This window comes from Ictalurus furcatus, chromosome 3, assembly GCF_023375685.1.
Source record: "Ictalurus furcatus strain D&B chromosome 3, Billie_1.0, whole genome shotgun sequence".
Lineage (NCBI taxonomy): Eukaryota > Metazoa > Chordata > Actinopteri > Siluriformes > Ictaluridae > Ictalurus > Ictalurus furcatus.
The window spans coordinates 22,993,344-23,012,485 of NC_071257.1; the positions used below are offsets into that span (position 1 = coordinate 22,993,344).

The 19,142-nt window shown below is 41.6% G+C and overlaps 1 protein-coding gene across 2 annotated transcripts in view; it reads left to right on the plus strand.

Moving 5' to 3' along the window:
- Positions 1-17,318, plus strand: part of adka (adenosine kinase a) — a 154,589-nt gene extending 137,271 nt beyond the window's left edge. For both annotated transcript variants that reach the window (XM_053621555.1, XM_053621556.1), the window contains exons 9-11: positions 3,145-3,259; positions 14,110-14,196; positions 16,602-17,318. In XM_053621555.1, the coding sequence (XP_053477530.1) occupies positions 3,145-3,259; positions 14,110-14,196; positions 16,602-16,726 (327 nt within the window). In that variant the 3' untranslated portion in view covers positions 16,727-17,318. The remainder of the gene's footprint in view (positions 1-3,144; positions 3,260-14,109; positions 14,197-16,601) is intronic.
- The last annotated feature ends 1,824 nt before the right edge of the window (positions 17,319-19,142 follow it).

The window sequence follows — 19,142 nt, forward strand, 5'->3', positions numbered from 1 at the left end:
CGAAATGTAGAGAAGCACAAAAGCCCCGGCTAATCTCGCCACGTCGGAACAATACGGAAACGGAGCGAGCTGATGAGTGCAGTCTTGATCAGTGTGTGGGGTTTTTTTTTTTACTGCGCTCTTGGGCCTTGGATGTGATACTGTCTAGTTTTAAATTCAGCCTCAGTGACAAATTGGCTTGGCGAAATCCTGCAAGCCATTGCAGTCTTACTCCGCTCCACTTCAAAGCCAACCACCTACTCTTTCTCCACAGGCTCTGGAACCTTAAACCTCTTCGGGGCTGATTATTGCCTGTGTTTGGGGAAATAATTTCTAAACCCCACACCATATTTAATTTGCGAGAGCCTGTATCAGTAGGAAAACAGCAGCACGGAGGGGGGTCCTCTTTCCCCAAGCAGCCAATCCGTACTCCCTTAGCGTATCCACCAGCCACCTGTCTTCGGAGAAAGGTTTGCCTGGGAAGCTCTCCACTCCCACTTCCTTTTTCTCACGCTGGTCTGGAGGATCCGGTTTGCACTGCGCCTTGATGGGTTAATTACGAGAGGAGCTCCGACAGCTGATATTCAGATCAAAGCAAACAGACGTCAGAGCTTTTCTCAGTCCCTCAGGCGTATGCTGTGCATTCACGCCGGCGCTGTGCAGAGATAAGTGTCTGAAGGCAAGGTGGGAAGGAAAAACGCAAACAGTCATCACCTACAGCATCTCCGCTCCTCCTTTCCATTAAAAAACACCGCGCCGCTCGCTAAATGAACCGAGATCTTTAGACGGGATTGCTCGAGAGCGCGACAGAGATGTTTCGGCTCTGCTAATTAAAGCCTTTCGTTTTTCAATCACACTCGCACGTTCGTCAAGCCGTGTTAAAGACTGGGAGTGGAGGGGGAAAAGAAAAGATATTTGGATGTTGGATGAATGCACATAAAAAGTGGTGGTAGCAGCGAACTCTTAAGGGACGCCTTTATGCAGCTCCGGCTAGCGATTCTTACAAAACATCTGTTTTTCACTGCCTCAGCCTGAATACATATAACAGACCTCTCTGCTTTTACAAGCTCAGTGAGTGGCTCTGCGATCAAATCCCTTGCTCTCTCTCATGCAGACTCCCCTGTGTGTGTAATGAAACACCCCTGGTCTTTTCTCTCTCTTCAGGAAAGAGCTGTTGGACATCGAGTTGCATTTCTGATTTGCATTGTATTGGAGGGGCCAAGAAAAGGGAGTGAAAAATGAATGAGTAATCTTATCCAGGCCTGTCGGACATTTAATCTGTGCTTGCCAGCCCTGCGCAGCCGGCGAAGTTCGAAGCTTGTGTCAAATTGTAGCAGTTTTGAATCTCCACCTGAATAAGTCGCCATCATTTACCACTCTACTGGGGTGTGTGTGTGTGTGTGTGTGCGTGCCTATAGATTCCACCTGATATCACATTTTGATGGAGGTATTATTTCCAAGTGTGAGATTGTACCAGTCAGCAGAACCCTGTAGACCTACAGCTAGTGACACATTTATTGTGTTAAGTCAGCTGATGCTTTAAAACTCGAACTTTAACTTTTTTTTATTGAGCCTGTGGAACTGGTAAAAAAATAAATAAATAAAAATACTAAAAAAAAATTTATAAATTCATACCAAATGAAACCACGCAGCATGGCTCTTGCCTTTGGTTTGTTCTGTCTAGTGTGAACGTCTCTACAGCAGTTCTGATCATCTACTCGGTTTCAGATTCTCTATACAGTCCTAATCGGAGCACCGTGTTAACCTTCCCGAAAGCAGCCTCTGTTAATGATTCCATCCATATTTATGAAGGCACTTTACACCCAGGAAAATCTTTCAATTCATGCGGTTTGTCACTTACGCCGAGGCCCGTGTTTGACAGTTCATTAAATCATTTCTGTTGGATTAGTTGCCATTAAAACCACTTTACCTTTAGTTGCTTACCTCGGCTGGCAAGATCAAAGAGTGAAATAACGTTAATTATCCAGGCGGACCTCATAAGCGTAATTGTCTCCAAGCGACAGGAGGGACATGTCCTTCCCACTTTTCAAGATCCAAGGTTCCAACTTCATATTATCCCCCCCACCACTTCTGAAACAAAAAACTACCCCCTTGGTGAACCCATACTGAATTCAATAACTGTTATTTGTTTGTGTAGTGGCAATATCCAGCGTGAGCGTCGATGGGTTCGGCAGCACTGCAGTAGGTTGATTGAGTCTGGTCTTTAGCATGCTAATTAAGGTTGGCCAGGCTTTGGAGAAAGCTGAGTGTTTTTCCGTAGGTGCAAGAGAGGGTTGTAGAGGTGTGGAAGCAGCTGGTTCTGCCTGGGAAACCGCACACACTCCTCCATTTAACAAAACTGTCAGGGCCTGCTGGCTGCCATGGCCAAGCAGCTTCTCCTCTCTGCTCCTGGCACGGGCACGAGTGGACATGTGACAGACTCTGAGCTTTGGCAAGGCCTTACTGCTTCAGACCCTCTGACTGGGGCTTTGTGTGTGTGTGTGTGTGTGTGTGTGTGTGTGTGTGTGTGTGAGAAAGAAGAGCATGAAAGCCACCAGCTCTCAAACCCCCCTCCACCTTCTCTCACCCCCCTCCCCCCTCAGCTCCTTCTGTCCAGTGCCAGCTGGGAGGTGTGAGGATTAGGAAATGCAGATGATCTCACCCAGTTCCCTAAACGTCTCTCACACACACACGCACACACACAGACCTTTTCCTTTTTAAAGGTCTACTCACTCTCTCCATTTTCTCATTTGCTGTTATTTTAGAAAAGTTTACTTATTGATTGATTGATTGATTGATTGATTGAGTTAAACGTGGAATATTGTTCTGACCTGAAATATGGATTAAGTTTGGGAAATGTCCAATCAAGGCCTGTTACCATGTTTCAAACTCACCCATGCCAGTCAGAGTCAGCACCTTAACCACTGGTCTAACAGTCCCAGTATTAAATTAGTACTTACAACAGTTCTGATAATAATTTTAACATAAGTATTACTACAATGTGTAGAAAGTCATTTGTGTGGCAATGTGTTACTGAAATTACTGTCATATATTCTTCCATGTATATTTTCTAATTTAGGTGCTTATTGGTGTGTTTTTGTTGGTCCTTTTCTGTACTTAATGTGCCCTGAAATGAAGGGGGGGAAATGCTTTTTTTTTCCCCAGACAGAGGACATTGAGGAGATTGCCAGGAAGACCCAAAGCTTACCCAAGGAGAACAAGAAAAGGCAGAGAATTGTGGTCTTTACTCAGGGCAAGGAGGGCACCGTAATGGCCAAAGGTATGTACCATTAACCTTCACGGACTCTGGTATTGAGCCATGACTAAGTACATATTCAAGAATCCTTGGATCAGAATGGATAAAATCAGAGTGGGTGGATTAGTGAGGGACAAGCACCATATGTTTTTTTTGTTTGTTTGTTTGGTTTTTTTGCTTTTTTTTTAAATCCATTTACTCATTTACAGTAGTCATGATGTTGATAGATTTCCTCTGTAAACATTTGTGAATAGCCCCAAACAAGGTCATCTTGAGAATAGTGCACCATTCTCTCTGGCGGCCTTCGCTGTTGCACTGTGTGAAATGAATTCACCCTTGGCAGTGACCTCCTATCTCTCAGATGCAGAATTTCGAATCCGGAGGGTTGGAGCAGTCTGGGACATTGCTATGGTAACTGAGTGGTGGGGGTTGGTTTCAGCCGAGTTGATAAGTTTAACTGAATAGTAGAGAAAGCATCACAGTTGTAGCTGATTAAGCCAGCGGGGTTTACAGTTCAAAGCAAGGTGGTGGGTTTGGTGGAAGGGGTGGGGGGGTAGGTGGTGTGTGAGCACTTTCTGCTCTTCTCCTTCTGCACCTGGTACACCGACTGCTCTTTCTCACCGACCCTGATTTATATGAATCCTATTTGTTCAGCACAATTTCATTATATTGCCCTTTTGTCATTTGATTCATCGAGCGCCTGAGCTGTGTTGACAGTGGGATTGGGTGTTTATAAAGACTCCAGTGGGATATATACTGTAAATGAAGGTTGTATCTGGTAAATGAATGATGTATCTGGATATATATCTTGTAAATTAAGGATGTATCTGGATATATATCTGGTAAATGAAGGATGTATCTGGATATATATCTGGTAAATGAAGGATATATCTGGTAAATGAAGGATGTATCTGGATATATATCTGGTAAATGAAGGATATATCTGGATATATATCTGGTAAATGAAGGATGTATCTGGATATATATCTGGTAAATGAAGGATGTATCTGGATATATATCTGGTAAATGAAGCATGTATCTGGATGTATATCTGGTAAATGATGGATGTATCAGGTAAATGAAGGATGTATCTGGATATATATCTGGTAAATGAAGGATGTATCTGGATATATATCTGGTAAATGAAGCATGTATCTGGATATATATCTGGTAAATGAAGGATGTATCTGGATATATATCTGGTAAATGAAGCATGTATCTGGATGTATATCTGGTAAATGAAGGATGTATCTGGATATATATCTGGTAAATGAAGGATGTATCTGGATATAGATCTGGTAAATGAAGGATGTATCTGGATATATATCTGGTAAATGAAGGATGTATCTGGATATATATCTGGTAAATGAAGGATGTATCTGGATATATATCTGGTAAATGAAGCATGTATCTGGATGTATATCTGGTAAATGAAGGATGTATCTGGATGTATATCTGGTAAATGAAGGATGTATCTGGATATATATTTGGTAAATGAAGGATGTATTTGGATATATATCTGGTAAATGAAGGATGTATCAGGTAAATGAAGGATGTATCTGGATATATATCTGGTAAATGAAGGATGTATCTGGATATATATCTGGTAAATGAAGGATGTATCAGGTAAATGAAGGATGTATCTGGTTATATATCTGGTAAATGAAGGTTGTATCCAAAATGGAATTGTATTATCATACTGCAACGTGTAATGAGGAAAAGCTGTTTCACGTCACCGGCATGATCAACAGTTTTTATTCTCCCTGATCAATACGGCCTTTCTTTCTGTGTCCTCTTGCCTCAAATCTATTACTGATGGCTTCAGTTTTAACCACGCTGGATCATCTTCACACACCCGGATGTGACTGATTGACGGCGAAACAACACCAGAGATGCCAGTTTTTCCCAGAGAGCTCAAATCGTATGCCGTCTATGCTCGCTGCTGTTGGCCTCCGGGTCTAATCTCGTTCCAAATTCCACGTTACAGGATCAAAGTGGTGTTGAAACACAGCTGAAAGCGAAGCTCTTGCCTTCTACCACTTCCACAACATGCTACCAGAGTAAAGCTGCAAAGCCGTCTGTATCGGTTCCACCACGCTGCCTTTATCACACTAACGCTAATAGCATTAGTCCCTCTGGGCTGATAAGGGTGCTCAAGCAATTGCTACTCCTGTAAAGTCTCATCAGAGGAAAGTGCTACAAGACAATCCTCCGCTTTTCTTTCTTTTCTTTCTTTTTTTTTCTCTCTCTCTCTCTCTGCTGCAGAACTGCCAGTTCTCGCTTCTGTTCTGGAAAAAGACTCCAGCTAAGTTTGAGCTTTAGACCAGAGACCCTCCTGGAGGCAGTTTTCACACAGCTGATGAATGGCTGCCTGGGCTAGCCTCTCCCAGCCCTTTCATATGAAGCTGTGGGGTTAGTGGCAGCCCCTGGTGAACCCGATATGAAACGTGTGATGAATGTTAGGAGCACGCCGAGTGCATGTACAAGGGTGTTGCTCATAAAAAAAAAAATGGCAAACTTGATAAATGTCAGCCGAGGTGTGGGCCCAGAATAAGTGGGTTCAAATAGCCAGGGCGACAGAAAGAGAGCAGGATATTGTTATTGCTCCCCATAGCCCCCCGCCAATAAACATCAATATAAAAGAGAATTAAAGATTTACTCAGCCTCCCAGAGGCTGCACTCGGATGCCGTCTGATCCCCAACATTTCATTTGCAATTTGCTCTCAGCGCGGGGATGTGATCATTCTGCGGCCTCTGAATGTCACGATGAAGTTGTTCTAATGATGATGAAGAAGGCTGTAGATGATGGGCCCCTGGAGGTGATGCTCAAAAAGAGATGTAACGGAGCATGCTGCTATAGGAAAAATCATTTCTCTTGTAACCACAGTTCGTTTCTAATAATTACAATTTTAAACATGTTAATGAATAACGGCTACGAGACAAATTAGCTTCTTGTGTTACTAAGAAAACATCCTTTGTCAGGTTTTTTTATTATTATTATTATTATTATTATTATTATTCGTTTATTATTTTTACACCTGGCATGTCTGCCATACAAGTCCCAGTGTATGAGCTGTAATAATAGGAATGATGGCATATTAAAACTAGCGCACATGTCGTTTCCGTTACAGCTAGAACTACTGCGAGAGCCATGCTGTACTAGAAAATTCTGATTGAAGACTTCAGCAGAGCTGTGGTATAAAGTTCTCTCCTACGTCCTCTCCTGGCATAAATGCATGACCCATTCTCGCTCTTTCACATTAGTTGCCTTAATAAAAGCTGCCAGGGCCGAGCCCTTAATGAAGCACCGTAGTGACACTGTTGAACATGGCCTTACCCTGCTGACGCACCTATTACAGGCTCAAATTAACACGGCCAAGCCCGCAGTCTTTGATCTAAAGACGACCGAGTGTGCAAGGTCATCCAGCGGCTGCTGCAGCGATAAAGGGCTTCGCTGTGTCATGGTGCTGGAGGGAGCCTGTGGTATATTACAGTAGTGTTTTTCTTCCTCTTTCATGAGCAAACAAGCATCAGAGACTGCACACACATTAATCAGGAAGTGGGAAGCTAACCGACTGAGGGTAGAACCTGGTCTGATAAGGTATCGGCTCACTGGAGTGTAAACACCGAGTAAGTCCTCTGGAACTCTGTCATTTTTGACACTGATTTATCAATAATCCAGGAGTAATAGTGTATCATGTTGGAAATGTGTGACAGCAGCCTGTAACTGACCAACCATTTTATATCACCGCCAGTGAAACTGACAGCCTGATACGAGGCCTATAAAAGGGGAATATGAAGTCATGGTAGTTTCCACTGTGATCGTATAAACGTTTACACAAAAGCACTGTTGAATTCTCGATTCGGATCGGTCCGAAGGTGTTTGGTAATTTTCCGTATAGCTGCAAGGATTATATTATATTATATTATGCGCTCGTTTCAATATGTTTCAATATGTCGTTTCTATAGTAACAACTTCCACAGGGGCTTGTATACCAGATGCCACACATTAACAGATTTTTATTTTTCAAAAAGTGTGTAATTATTGATGTTATTTAGGGGTTTTGTTTTGGGTTTTTTTTTTTTTTTGGAAGGAGCCTCCAGTGTCAGAGGTAAATCTGCAACTTTAAGTTTTTCATTGCATGACAAGGTGCATTTTTCTGTCTCGTTACCTTCGAGTGACTGGTGAGAGAACAATGTTTATAGCTGTTATAATGTAATATATAACAGTAACTAACGTGTCTCGCTGACATTCGACGATATTCAACGTAACTATAAGCGAACGAAAAAACGCGTGCCATTCCTAAACGAATAAAGAGCGCCATTGCTTTGCACTGGGACGAATCGTGCGACCGTGTGTTGATTATTTGTCCTATAACAGCACACCCTGCGATGTTTTATCCCTTATTTAAAACAAGCCTGAGCATATAAATCTTATTTGCCTTTCCTTTATTGATTCCGTGTTGCATTTAAAGAGTTGCTCACCTTGGAATTGGACTTGCTCTTAGGGAATCTGTCTAATACTCGGTTGTTTGCTGTGATTTACCTGCTCCTAATGAAGTCCCCAGAGAAGCGTTTTAGTCTCTGTTTTTCTCCCTCTGTAAGCCTTCAGCAAAGGTCATTTTGCACTCATAAACCCACACTCGACTGAGCAAGAGCAGAGAATGTTTAAAGCGAGCGAGCAAGTGAGGTCTGGGTTTCATATGCCTACAGCGTGGGAGAGAGGTTAAGAAACAAGATGTGATAAACAGCATGAATGGCTTGCTTTGACTAAGGCGTTTTTATTGATAAAATGTCGACTTTGTTTGCCTGAAAATATTTGATTTATTGAGTGTTCATTTACTGTGATCATTTATTTATTTTTTTTTTAAGAGTGGCCAGTTCCCGCACTCTTGCCTCCGAATACTGATCATTAACCCCACATGCACACAATTCACACTGTGTGTGTTTCTTCAGGTTACCTGTTATACGTGAAAGAACGGACACAGGGGGCTATCACTCCCCGCTATTGATCATGACATCACCTCTGGCTTCAAAATGATTAGCATGGCCAGGAAGTGAGAGGAAGTAATCAGTGTCTCGCTTTGAAAAGGGCAAAGCGGCCTCTTAAAGCTCTGTCCAGCCCACACCTCCGATTGTTTGTGCCAGTTATTTCCTGTCTGTCTCTGCATGGTGCAGCTGTTTATTAGCTGGTAAACGTGTTGGTCACGCTCATCATTTTCTCACCCGTTTGGAGCTCGCGAACAGCAAGTGGACTCCGGCTTCCTCAGGTTTGTTGATGGAGGAGTAGGTGAGGGGTGGATTTCTCTCCCGGTTTTTCAAAGGCTCAGGTTTGTATTGGACCAGTTGAACATTTCTACTTGGCTCTCAGAAGTCCTGAATATTTCTTCATACGTCTCTTCATGTAAAGCTCCACAGCACATCAATCTGATACGTTGTTGAGATATAGAAATTCTAATTGTCGCATGACCTTGGGTGTGGGTTTGCTTATTGTATGATAACACGAATCTTTATTGCATTACATTGCCATATCTCAACAATGTTGTAAATATTATGATGGCCACGTCTGCTATTCGGGTTCTATAAATAGTCATAAACAGAATTTCTTGTGCGTGTTGTCATTGCTTTTTTCTTTTTTATAATGTTGAGGCAGTCCCACACATTTATAGAGCAGGTTCCAGGAGCCGTTATGGAAGAAGGGTGTTGGGTTCATCCTGACCCAAATAGGTCCACACCAAACACACAAACATGCACACAGAACACAAAGGCATGCTCCTGTTATCAAGAAACAGCTGTAAGGAAGAGCTATTAATACAACTTCACAGCCATTGAGGTGTAATTTTGTTGCACATTTTCGGTTCCTTGATTAGTCACTAAAAGTTTTGGGGTTTTTTTATTGATTTTTTTTTTTTTTCCTTTTCCGTTCACATTCTGCCTGGGTTTGTAAAGAAAAAGAAAAAAAAATGGACGAATGGCAAAACCGCAAAAGCTGTGGAACTCCTTGTGAACAAGACGATGTTTACAGGACGCACCACAAGCCAGGAACAACAAAGACAACTTTTGGCAGCAAAGTTTTAATTGCCATGCCTATTAAAGAGCCCTGCCAATGGCCTCTTTTGTGTTATACATTAACATGAAATTGGTCCTGGAACTCTCCCAGGCTAACCAAAACAGCATGCTCATGGCCAAGTTCAATAATCTGTTTTGAATAAAGATGCGATGTGTAGCCTCCAGCCTGATGAAATGAAGGAGGATGTCCATCACTGGTGGTTAGAGGAAAATCAGAGCAGTGTGAGGCAGTGGGGTGTTTACAGCACAGGTTTTTTTTTTTTTTTCCCCTGAATTCTCCTCTCTGTTTGTATTTGGCCTAGTTTTGCTCTATCTTTCGCGTGCTTGAATAAATTGCTCTCATTCACGTTGAGCCACGACTTGTGTAGACCCACAGTTCCAAAGTGATTCATCTTCACAATATAATCATTTTATTTCCCTGTGGTGAACTCTATATCCCCTCAAGGCCACAACTGGCATATTGTTTTGCACATTTCTAGCAAACTAGGACTTGGATTAAATGCTGGTGTATCTCTAAAAACAATATGCCATATACAGACATGGTATTAAGAATTCTATATTGTTATTTTTTTGCTCATATGCCTATTGACCGAACATGAGGAGCTGGTTTGAACACATCCTCTTGGATCAATTAGTGGCCTGGATTTAGGGAATAGGGGGTAGCTTTTTTTTTTTTTTTCCTCCCCCCTCCAAAGCATCTGCTTCTTGCCTCCATTCGCTGAAACTCTTGCCATTGTCTCCATTGAGAGTGGAGAAAGGCTTCTGGACACCATTTGGCACCCAAGTGGATGGACGCCACGGAGAGAGTGCGGCATGTCCTTCAGCTCAGCCCCTCTAGTTTCTCATGTCCTCCTCCCATTATCATATCAATTGGTGCAGCTTGTAGAAGACAAAGTGAGGTTATGGGAACCACCTAGAGCGCCATGCACCATTAAACATCAATGCGGGGGGGACGTGCACATGTGCAAGTTCAGCCTTGTTTACCAAGATGGAAGAGGGGCAATGCGTGTAGCTCATTCCCCCTACAGCTTACAGGCTTCACAGTGCACCCCAAATTAACTTCAGATGCCTCCTTAGTCACTGAGGTTTTATTGTCTGTGGGTTTTGTTGTTGTTGTTGTTGTTTTTTTTAAATGTGTCTTTGCATTTGGCAATCGCTTGCATAAAATCAGCACGGTTTTGACTTGTAAAGGTACTGTTTTGTTGTGCAAGAGTTGTGAGCCTAATCTGTTTTTATTGTGAATGCCGACTGCTGTGGGTGTTAGCTGTTAGCCGGTGTGTTGTAATGTTTTGGTTCTTAGAATCATTCTTATTCCTGATGAGTCACCTCCAGGAGGCATGTTCCAGCATGCCGTGTGTGTGTGTGTGTGTGCGTGTGTGTGTGTGTGTGTGTGTGTGTGTGTGTGTGTGGCCATGTTTTTATATCTTTCTGGGGACCAAATATTCCCACAAGGATAGGAATATCTGAGAGTTTTGAACTTGTTTGACATTTTTTGGGGTTGTTTTTTTTGTTTTATTACAAATTTTATTTACGAGTGTATCAGCTCGTTAATTAGCTGCATTCAATATTAATGAAAGGGGAAGTGTGCGTGTACGTGTGTGAATGTGTGCACGTGTGCGTGTGTGCACGTGCACACATGTGCTAGCATGCGTGTGTGTGTGTACACGAGGGCAGAGTTCACACTGCCCAGTTGTTCTGCTGCCAATCTCACTACTCTTTTTTTCCTCCTGAAATATTACATTACTAGAAACAATTGCATCAACTTGTATAGAAATCCCAGGATGTGCTGCAAAGGTTTGTTATTCACTAATCCTCGGGATGTTGCGAGACTGCACGGTGGCCTTTTTTTTTTTTTTTTTTTTTTTTTTTTTTTTTTTTAATATATTTTTTTCTTTTCCTTTCCTTTTTTTTCAGCCTTCTTGTTTTTGAGTCATAGAAGGAAGTAGAATCAGGTCAGATCAAGTACAGAGGAAAGAACCACATACAGTTTCATGTAGCATACACTCACTGTCTGGTCACACAAGGCAAACCACAGAATAACACAAGTGAAGTTGAACTGCACTCTCTATCTTTGCTGTTTTAATCAGAGGGGCCTTACCTATTTTACCTACACGGCAATTATTTGAAGCTTCAATTGCGAAATTACAGACAGATCATGAATTACATCGAACTTAATTCACACGTAAGATCTTTTAGTTAATCATTTCAGGAGAAAGGCGGGTGAGTATGCTTCATCGCCTGCATTAATTAGGCAAAGTCGTTTTGCTGCTAATTAGCTGATTCTAAAAGGATCTGCTTTTTTGTGTAATTAATTATCAAAGACACAATCGGCTGCCTCGTTTAGGGAAAAACTACTCACGCACGCAGAGCAGACATATCTCGAATACCTGCCATTGCATCATGGTTTAAAGCCTTGCTGTTTGTTTGCCAGGTTTGCGGTACAGTTTTCCACACAAAATGGTAGTCTTTGACTCCAACTATGAACAATTAGGTGTATAGTTACAGCTCAATGTCGCGCTGTTGGAAAAAAAATTATCCTGAGCTTATCATCAGCTGAGTAAACACAAGCTTAAACTAACGCCAGCTCGTTTTGTGTTCCGTGTTTTTCTATACGTTTTTTTTTTTTCTTTAATTCACGTGCCAGGGTTCACACATTTATTGAAGTGTCATTGAAGACGTCGGAGTACACAGTTCTGTAAACAGCCACGTTTCCGAAGGTAAATCAGTCACGTCGCTGGCGCTGGCTTCCAGCCTCGCTGTTAATGGTGTTTTCAGAGTGTACTTGAAAATGGCAGGCAGCATCAAAGACTAGGCTCGCTGAAGTGTTCTCTTACTGCAAAGCCCTCAAAGTTACAGCGATATCCTCTGACTCAGTGAGGCTCATTTCACTCTAATGGCTGATAATGCCATAAATAAAACAGCGATGTTCGGATCCGTGGATGTACGCGAAGAGACACTGAGAGGGAACAGAAGAAGAAAGAAGTTTATAGAGGGGATGTACTATAAACTGCCGACATACTGGTTTTAGTCTGAATCAGAGCACCGGGAAGATCATTAAAACTGAATGTGGAGCTAAGATGGATTGTGCTAAATTTTATTTTAAGCGTACAAGCGCTCTGCTTTGTGCATTGCCAAGCGAAACTATCGCCTCTCCTTGGGTACAAGGCTCTGGCTCATGAAAATGGCCCGTTCTTCTGGTTCTCATTGTCTGTCAATCAGACTGTCCCCACAGATTTCTCATTAGCTCTTTAGCTCAAGCTTGTCTGTGCCTCTGCTGTGCCCCTGATTATTAGCATGCACACTGTATTTTTTGTGTGTAAATTAATCTCAGAACTAATGCCACCAACTGACTGACGAGGTCTGGTTACATTCATCCAACTACTTCGTGTGGATTGCTATAAATGACTTGAGAAGTTATTTATAATGCATTAAACACATTAGGTGCCACTGAGGCTGAGTAATTTGTTAGGCATGGCACACGACGGGCCGTGCTATACCGTTATACTGTTGTGTATTGCGGGCCATTACCACTACTTCAGGGTGGTATTTTCCTATAACAGCACAGCCCAGAGTGTGTTTTCCTGTGTGTTATACCACAGCAATTGGCCAACAATTCATCCATCCATTGGCCATCCATCCATTTTCCATACAGCTTATCCTACACAGGGTCACGGGGAGCCTGGAACCTATCCCAGGGAACTAGGGACACAAAGCGGGGGACACCCTGGACGGGGTGCCAACCCATCGCAGGGCACAATCGCACACACACACATTCACTCACAATTTGGAAATGCCAATCAGCCTACAACTCATGTCTTTGGACTGGGGGAGGAAACCGGAGTACCCGCAGGAAACCCCCGAAGCATGGGTAGAGCATGCAAACTCCGCACGCAGACACACACACACAGGATGGGGACGGGATTCGAACTCCCAACCCTGGAGGTGTGAGGCAAAGTTTAGTTTTTACCAAAGTTTTAACCATTTATTGTTACATGTACTGTTATGGAATGTCTGCAAGAAAAGTTAGTTCCTTTTATCACTTACGTTATACCTCAACAGCTTCTCTCTTAATTCCACCTTGATGTTAATAATGCAAAAAAAAAAAAAAAAAAAACACCACCACAGCTTGTGATGTTGGCAAGAATCTGTAAAACACACATTCCTCTGTAGGACAACTTACTGACCGTTACAAAGCACTGACAACCAAAGTTCCTTCCTTTAACGTAAAATAAACTTGTACTAACAGAAGATTTCACCATATCAATGATTTTATAGAGTTGTGTGTAAAAGTAAGTACGCCCCATGGAAACTGTTGGCTTTTTTGACATTCGGACAAGCAAACATTTGATTCTTTGAAACGTTGCCTGTTAATAAAGGTGATGCACTATCAAATGACACATAAAACAAACATTTTGTAGTAATTTTCACAATTTAAATTAACAAAAAAAACAACAACAGATCAGTCACATGTTACTATATAAACAATAATGTATCAGAACGAGCACATATAAAGCTATCATTTATGATAGTCAGAAGTGCTGTCAGAGCCCTGCTATACAACCTCCTGAATTGGGAATTCTTTTTTGCAATTTCCAAGATTCAGTACAAAATCATAACATCAAATCAGTTCCTTCCAAAGTTTGCATTAAACAAAACAATATGTATATTATTTGTCATGATATCTGTATTATATTGTCATATAGGTGCTACAAGTATTAGTGACATTGCATTAGTGTTAGTAGTTTATTATCAGTCTTGTGTGCTTGCGTGTAAACATTACCTAACCTGAAACTGTTTGCTCACAGGTGAAAAGGTGCAAACGTTCCCCGTCATAGAGATTGACCAGAAAGACATTGTGGACACCAATGGAGCTGGAGATGCGTTCGTGGGAGGTATGGTACCAAAGGCATCTAACTGGGTTGAACAGAAATGTATATTTTTCACCCAGTTTAATCATGGCAAGATTTCCACCCTGTAGCTTGGTCTCCATGTATCACATCAGTCTGTTAGCATGAGGGCTGGCTAGCAAACTTGGCTACTACTTAATGCAATAAAATTGTTATCCTGATGGTGATTAACCTATTAGCAAATCATGCTATTCATTTTAAGTACATAAATCAAATAGTTAGACTGATGTTACATAATTGCATGTGAATCTTGCTAGCAGATTTAATTACACAATAGTTGGCCTAATAGCATGCTAGCAACCCTTGCTGCAGGTTTACACAATATGATAGTATAATTCTAGCAAGCTTGTTATTAATAATGATAATAATAGACTTTATTTATATATAGTGTTTTCAGTTTATATTAATGTTAGCTAGCTCACTAGCGATCTTGGATACATAAACAGTTTTAGGTTTATGCAACAAAAAAAAAACAACAGTGAATTGTTGGCTGTACAGCTTGTTATCAGTTTTCATTTATGAAGAACTTCTCTTTTTGAGTACAAAATCTGAAAGTGCTTGTTAGTACTTGGTTTTATTACATAGTCTAATGTAGAGCCTAATATTAGCTAGTTAGCTATTTTCACCCGGGTACAAACACACTATCTGTTATCACTCAAAACTGTATAAATGATCTTAACCATACTAGTCAGTTGACATTTTAGTCAGAGAAATAGTTTCAGTTGTAAAATAGTTTTGTTGATTATTTTTATAGACAATTCGAGTGTTTTCTGTCTTTCTTTTTTAAGTTTGTTTGAGCATAATGCCAGTTCAATAAGGCTTTGATTTCACTGTATATACAGACTACAGTAACAGTACAGTAGACTGCCTTGTTTATGGGATAAAAAGGATCTTCTTTCAAGGAGGACTAATAGAGCTTCTCAACTCATTGTGAGCTTCACTTAATAACCGTGTACTGTTCAGACTTCAAACAGCCGGTGTGCATGTCTACACCTGACCTGAGCTCTGAAGTCACCCATCCCACTCGTTTTAGTCCTCATGCAAAACCAGAAGTACTGCTGGCTGGAATTCTGGTTCTCCGGCACCGTTAGGTTTCTGAATTTATTCATTCTTTCATTGTGGATGGAACCATTCAAGCACCAACCCACCATTCATCTATCCACCTACTCACCGATACACCCACCGACCCATCTATCCACCCACCTACACACCAATCCTCCCACCTACCCACTAATCTACCCATATACCCACCCATCTATCTACCCACCCATCTATAAACCCACGCACCCACCAATCCTCCTATCTACCCGTTAATCTATCCATCTACCCACCTACCAATCTACCCATTTATCTAGCCCATCCACCCATCTAAAAACCCACCAATCCACATATCTACCCACCAATCCATCCATCTATCCACCCAATTATCCACCCACCCATTCTCCAATCGATCTCTCTACCCAGCAATCCATATATCCACCCATCCAGCCAATTCACCCATACACTCACCATCCAACCATCTGACCATCTATCCACCCGACTATACACACACACACACACACACACACACACACACACACACACACACACACACAAAAAAATCAATCCATCTGCCCACCCACGCATCTAGCTCAAAATCAAACCAGGGACTTGCCACATCACCGTGGTCCCTGTAGGTTTATATAAATAAACAAAGCTTTTATTGTCTCTTTGTCTTTCCTGAAACTCATCCAATGCAATTCTGACACTGACAGAGCTATGGGCTTGTTTGCACGAACATTATATTGATTTTTCTTTTTTTTCTTTTTTTCCTAACTCATTTATCCATACCAACAAGAGGTTGTAGGCCATCGCTCCACCATGCTGGAAAATGAATTTGCCAGCTGTTTTACAGTGTGGCTCGGTGGCGTTGCAGAGTGTAGAGATCTAGGTGGGAGGGCTCAGAGCCTGAGGGCTGCTGGAGGAGTTTACTTCTGTACATCACTGAGGACGGCTCTCCCCAGCACCTTTCTTCCCCCTGCTAAGCCTGATTTATTTCCTCTTCACACACAAAAGTACATATGGTTAAAAAGGTCAATACCTGACCACATACTTGCCTAGATGTACTTGAACTGGGTTGTGTATATTTGTGCATTTGTACATATTTCACATTTCCCTTCACAATATGAGATTAGTTTCATTGTAACACACGTGTGTGTGTGTGTGTGTGTGTGTGTGTAAGCGTGTGTAGAAAGACGTGTAATTATGTTTAAAATTGTCCACCCTCCTGTAGCAGATTGTGTTTCTTTCAGTTTCATGGTATAAAGCTCTCTGACACTCACACTCTCTCTCTCTCTCTCTCTCTCTCTCTCTCTCGCTCTCTCGCTTTCTCGCTCTGTGCGTGCGTACAGGTTTCCTGTCTGAGCTGGTGCAGGATAAGTCTCTGGAGCAGTGTATCCGTGCTGGACACTATGCTGCTAACGTCATCATTAGACACTCGGGCTGTACGTTTCCAGAGAAGCCAGACTTCCACTGAGAGACAAGTGAACTTTGCCACCCAAGTGTTATGGGACTGATGCCTTCCTCTCAGTGTTTAATTGACTATCTTTTTCCCCCTCTTCCTTTGGTCCCGTGTTCTCTCTGTTTCCCTTCACGCATTCAGACTTCTGTGCCTCTGCCTCACAGCAGCCAGTGCCATAGAATGATGTAATCATCCAAACCTTTTACTTAATAACAATCTAATGTTTACAACAGAAGCAGCAGACCGTTTCTATAAATAGCAACATTTTTTACTTTTTTCTGTTCCCTGTGCTTCAAACCTACACAGAAGTCATGTGCAATGATAATGACCACTTTGTCTCTATTTGTGCAGGAAAGAATTGCATAGTTTTTGTTTAAACACCTGCCAGAGAACCACAGCCTTAATGTCTTGTTTTGAACAGTTGGGGTTATTTCAGTTCATTTTATCAAGTGTTTTTAAAGGCCAGTCTCTTTTCTGCTCGCTTTTAAATTTGTAATAATGAAAAAGGAATATGCCTGCATGTGTGTGTATGTAGTGATCTATACAGTCTCTCTGACTGACCAAAACAACTGGAAAAATTAAAATGCATTGCCTTTATCACAAGCTACTTTCTTGTCTGCGTATGTTTTCTGGTAGGAACTGATGCACATTATAAGATGTAGAAGTCACCTTTTCTCTTTGGATATATTGGAAAATGTATTTCAATTCGATTTTATTTGTATAGCTTTATAGAAATCTGGGTGTAACGATAGATGCATAATGAGGCATTAGCTGCAAAGAAAAACTCCCTGAGAATGACACAAGGACAAAAAGTTGAGAGGAACCAGACTCCAAAAGGAACCCGTTCTCTTCTGGGTAACACCGGATAGTGCGATTATAAATCATTACTCCTCTACAGTCATATACTATAAAGCCAAACAGTACTAAGTGTGTTGAAAAGATGATTGTGTGTTAGAGACCTGAGATGAGCACAAGCAAGTCTTTATGATTACAGCAGCAGTTCTTGGGTACAAGTCAACAGTATGTAAGGGAAATTATTCAGTGAAGAATGGGTGAGGCTTGGGCATAAACGTTTTGTGAAGTGCAGTTTTTTGGGAGAATCCATGTAGGATGATCCACATACAGCAGTAAGTGCATAAAGCTCTGGGAAGTAGTAGTATCAGGATGAATTGGGTAGCTCCAGAGGGTGAGAAGAACCACAGCATTATGCTGACAAATGATCGTATTGTCATGTTGGGGGATTCTTTGGGTAGTTAAGAGTTTTCATCTTCCTCTGATATATGGAAGCTGGGAATGGGAAAGTGGTAGCTCAGTGGTTAAGACGTTGGACCACTGATTGGAAGGTTGTGAGTTCAAAACCCAGTGCTGCCAAGCTGCCACTGTTGGGCTCTTGAGCTAGGCCCTCAACTGCTCAATTGTATAAATGAGATAAATGTAAGTTGCTCTGGATAAGGGTGTCTGTGTAATGTAATATAAGGAAAGGGTTCTGCACAGGACCTTTAAGAAATCCCATATAGACACAAACTTTTTCCTTCTTGGAAAGTCTTGCTTTCCACATTTGCTCTCCTGAGTGTGCTTTTTACACATTCTTAGCTGGCTAATAGTGCAGTTGGAGCTGTTGTCCTCTTGATTATAGTGGCAACACTGCAAGAGGTCATCTCTGTTATGGGATTAGTAGCAGCTATTCATGGCCATCATTAGGGAGAACTGAAAATCCAGCTGTCCCTTTGTCCCTCTCTGGGTGTAGCTGGTGACTCCATTCATTGCAAATCCAGGTACACAGCACGGCAATAGCGTCTGATCTCACTGTTCGTGTATTTAAACAAAACCTGTGATATCATCGACATACTTTGACCCACAACGAAGGCGAAGTCGTTTTAAATTCTATTCGCACATCTGCACACACCTCCTCCACCCACTCACACCGTTTCGGGGGGGGGGGGGGGGGGTGGGGTTTTTTTTTTTCTCTCCAGCAGTCTGCCTGTTTTACAATGCAGCTGGGTGTTCTCAAGATCCAAGAAAGTTGTCTGTGAAGTGTAGTTCATTTTTTTCAAGACGAATTCCAAGTATTGGGATGACTTTTCATCGTGTGCAGACAGAGCCTATAACTCTAGGTCAAATGTAAAAACCATGCACAGCACATCCTAGAAGTAAAAGATGAGCATTTTGTTTTACTGCTGATGCTGAAGAGAGAGAGGGCTACTTTATATTTATATATATATATATATATATATATATATATATATATATATATATATATATATATATATATATATAAAAATGACTTTGTACAATTTCTACACACCGCTTTCTTCATTTCCAGGCAGTAGTATTGCCTGCACATGTTTGAACAGTGACCTTGAATCATATTGAAAAGGTATTTCATATACGTTTTCACAGTTGTAATTTGTCCGCTCAAAGTCGCTCAACT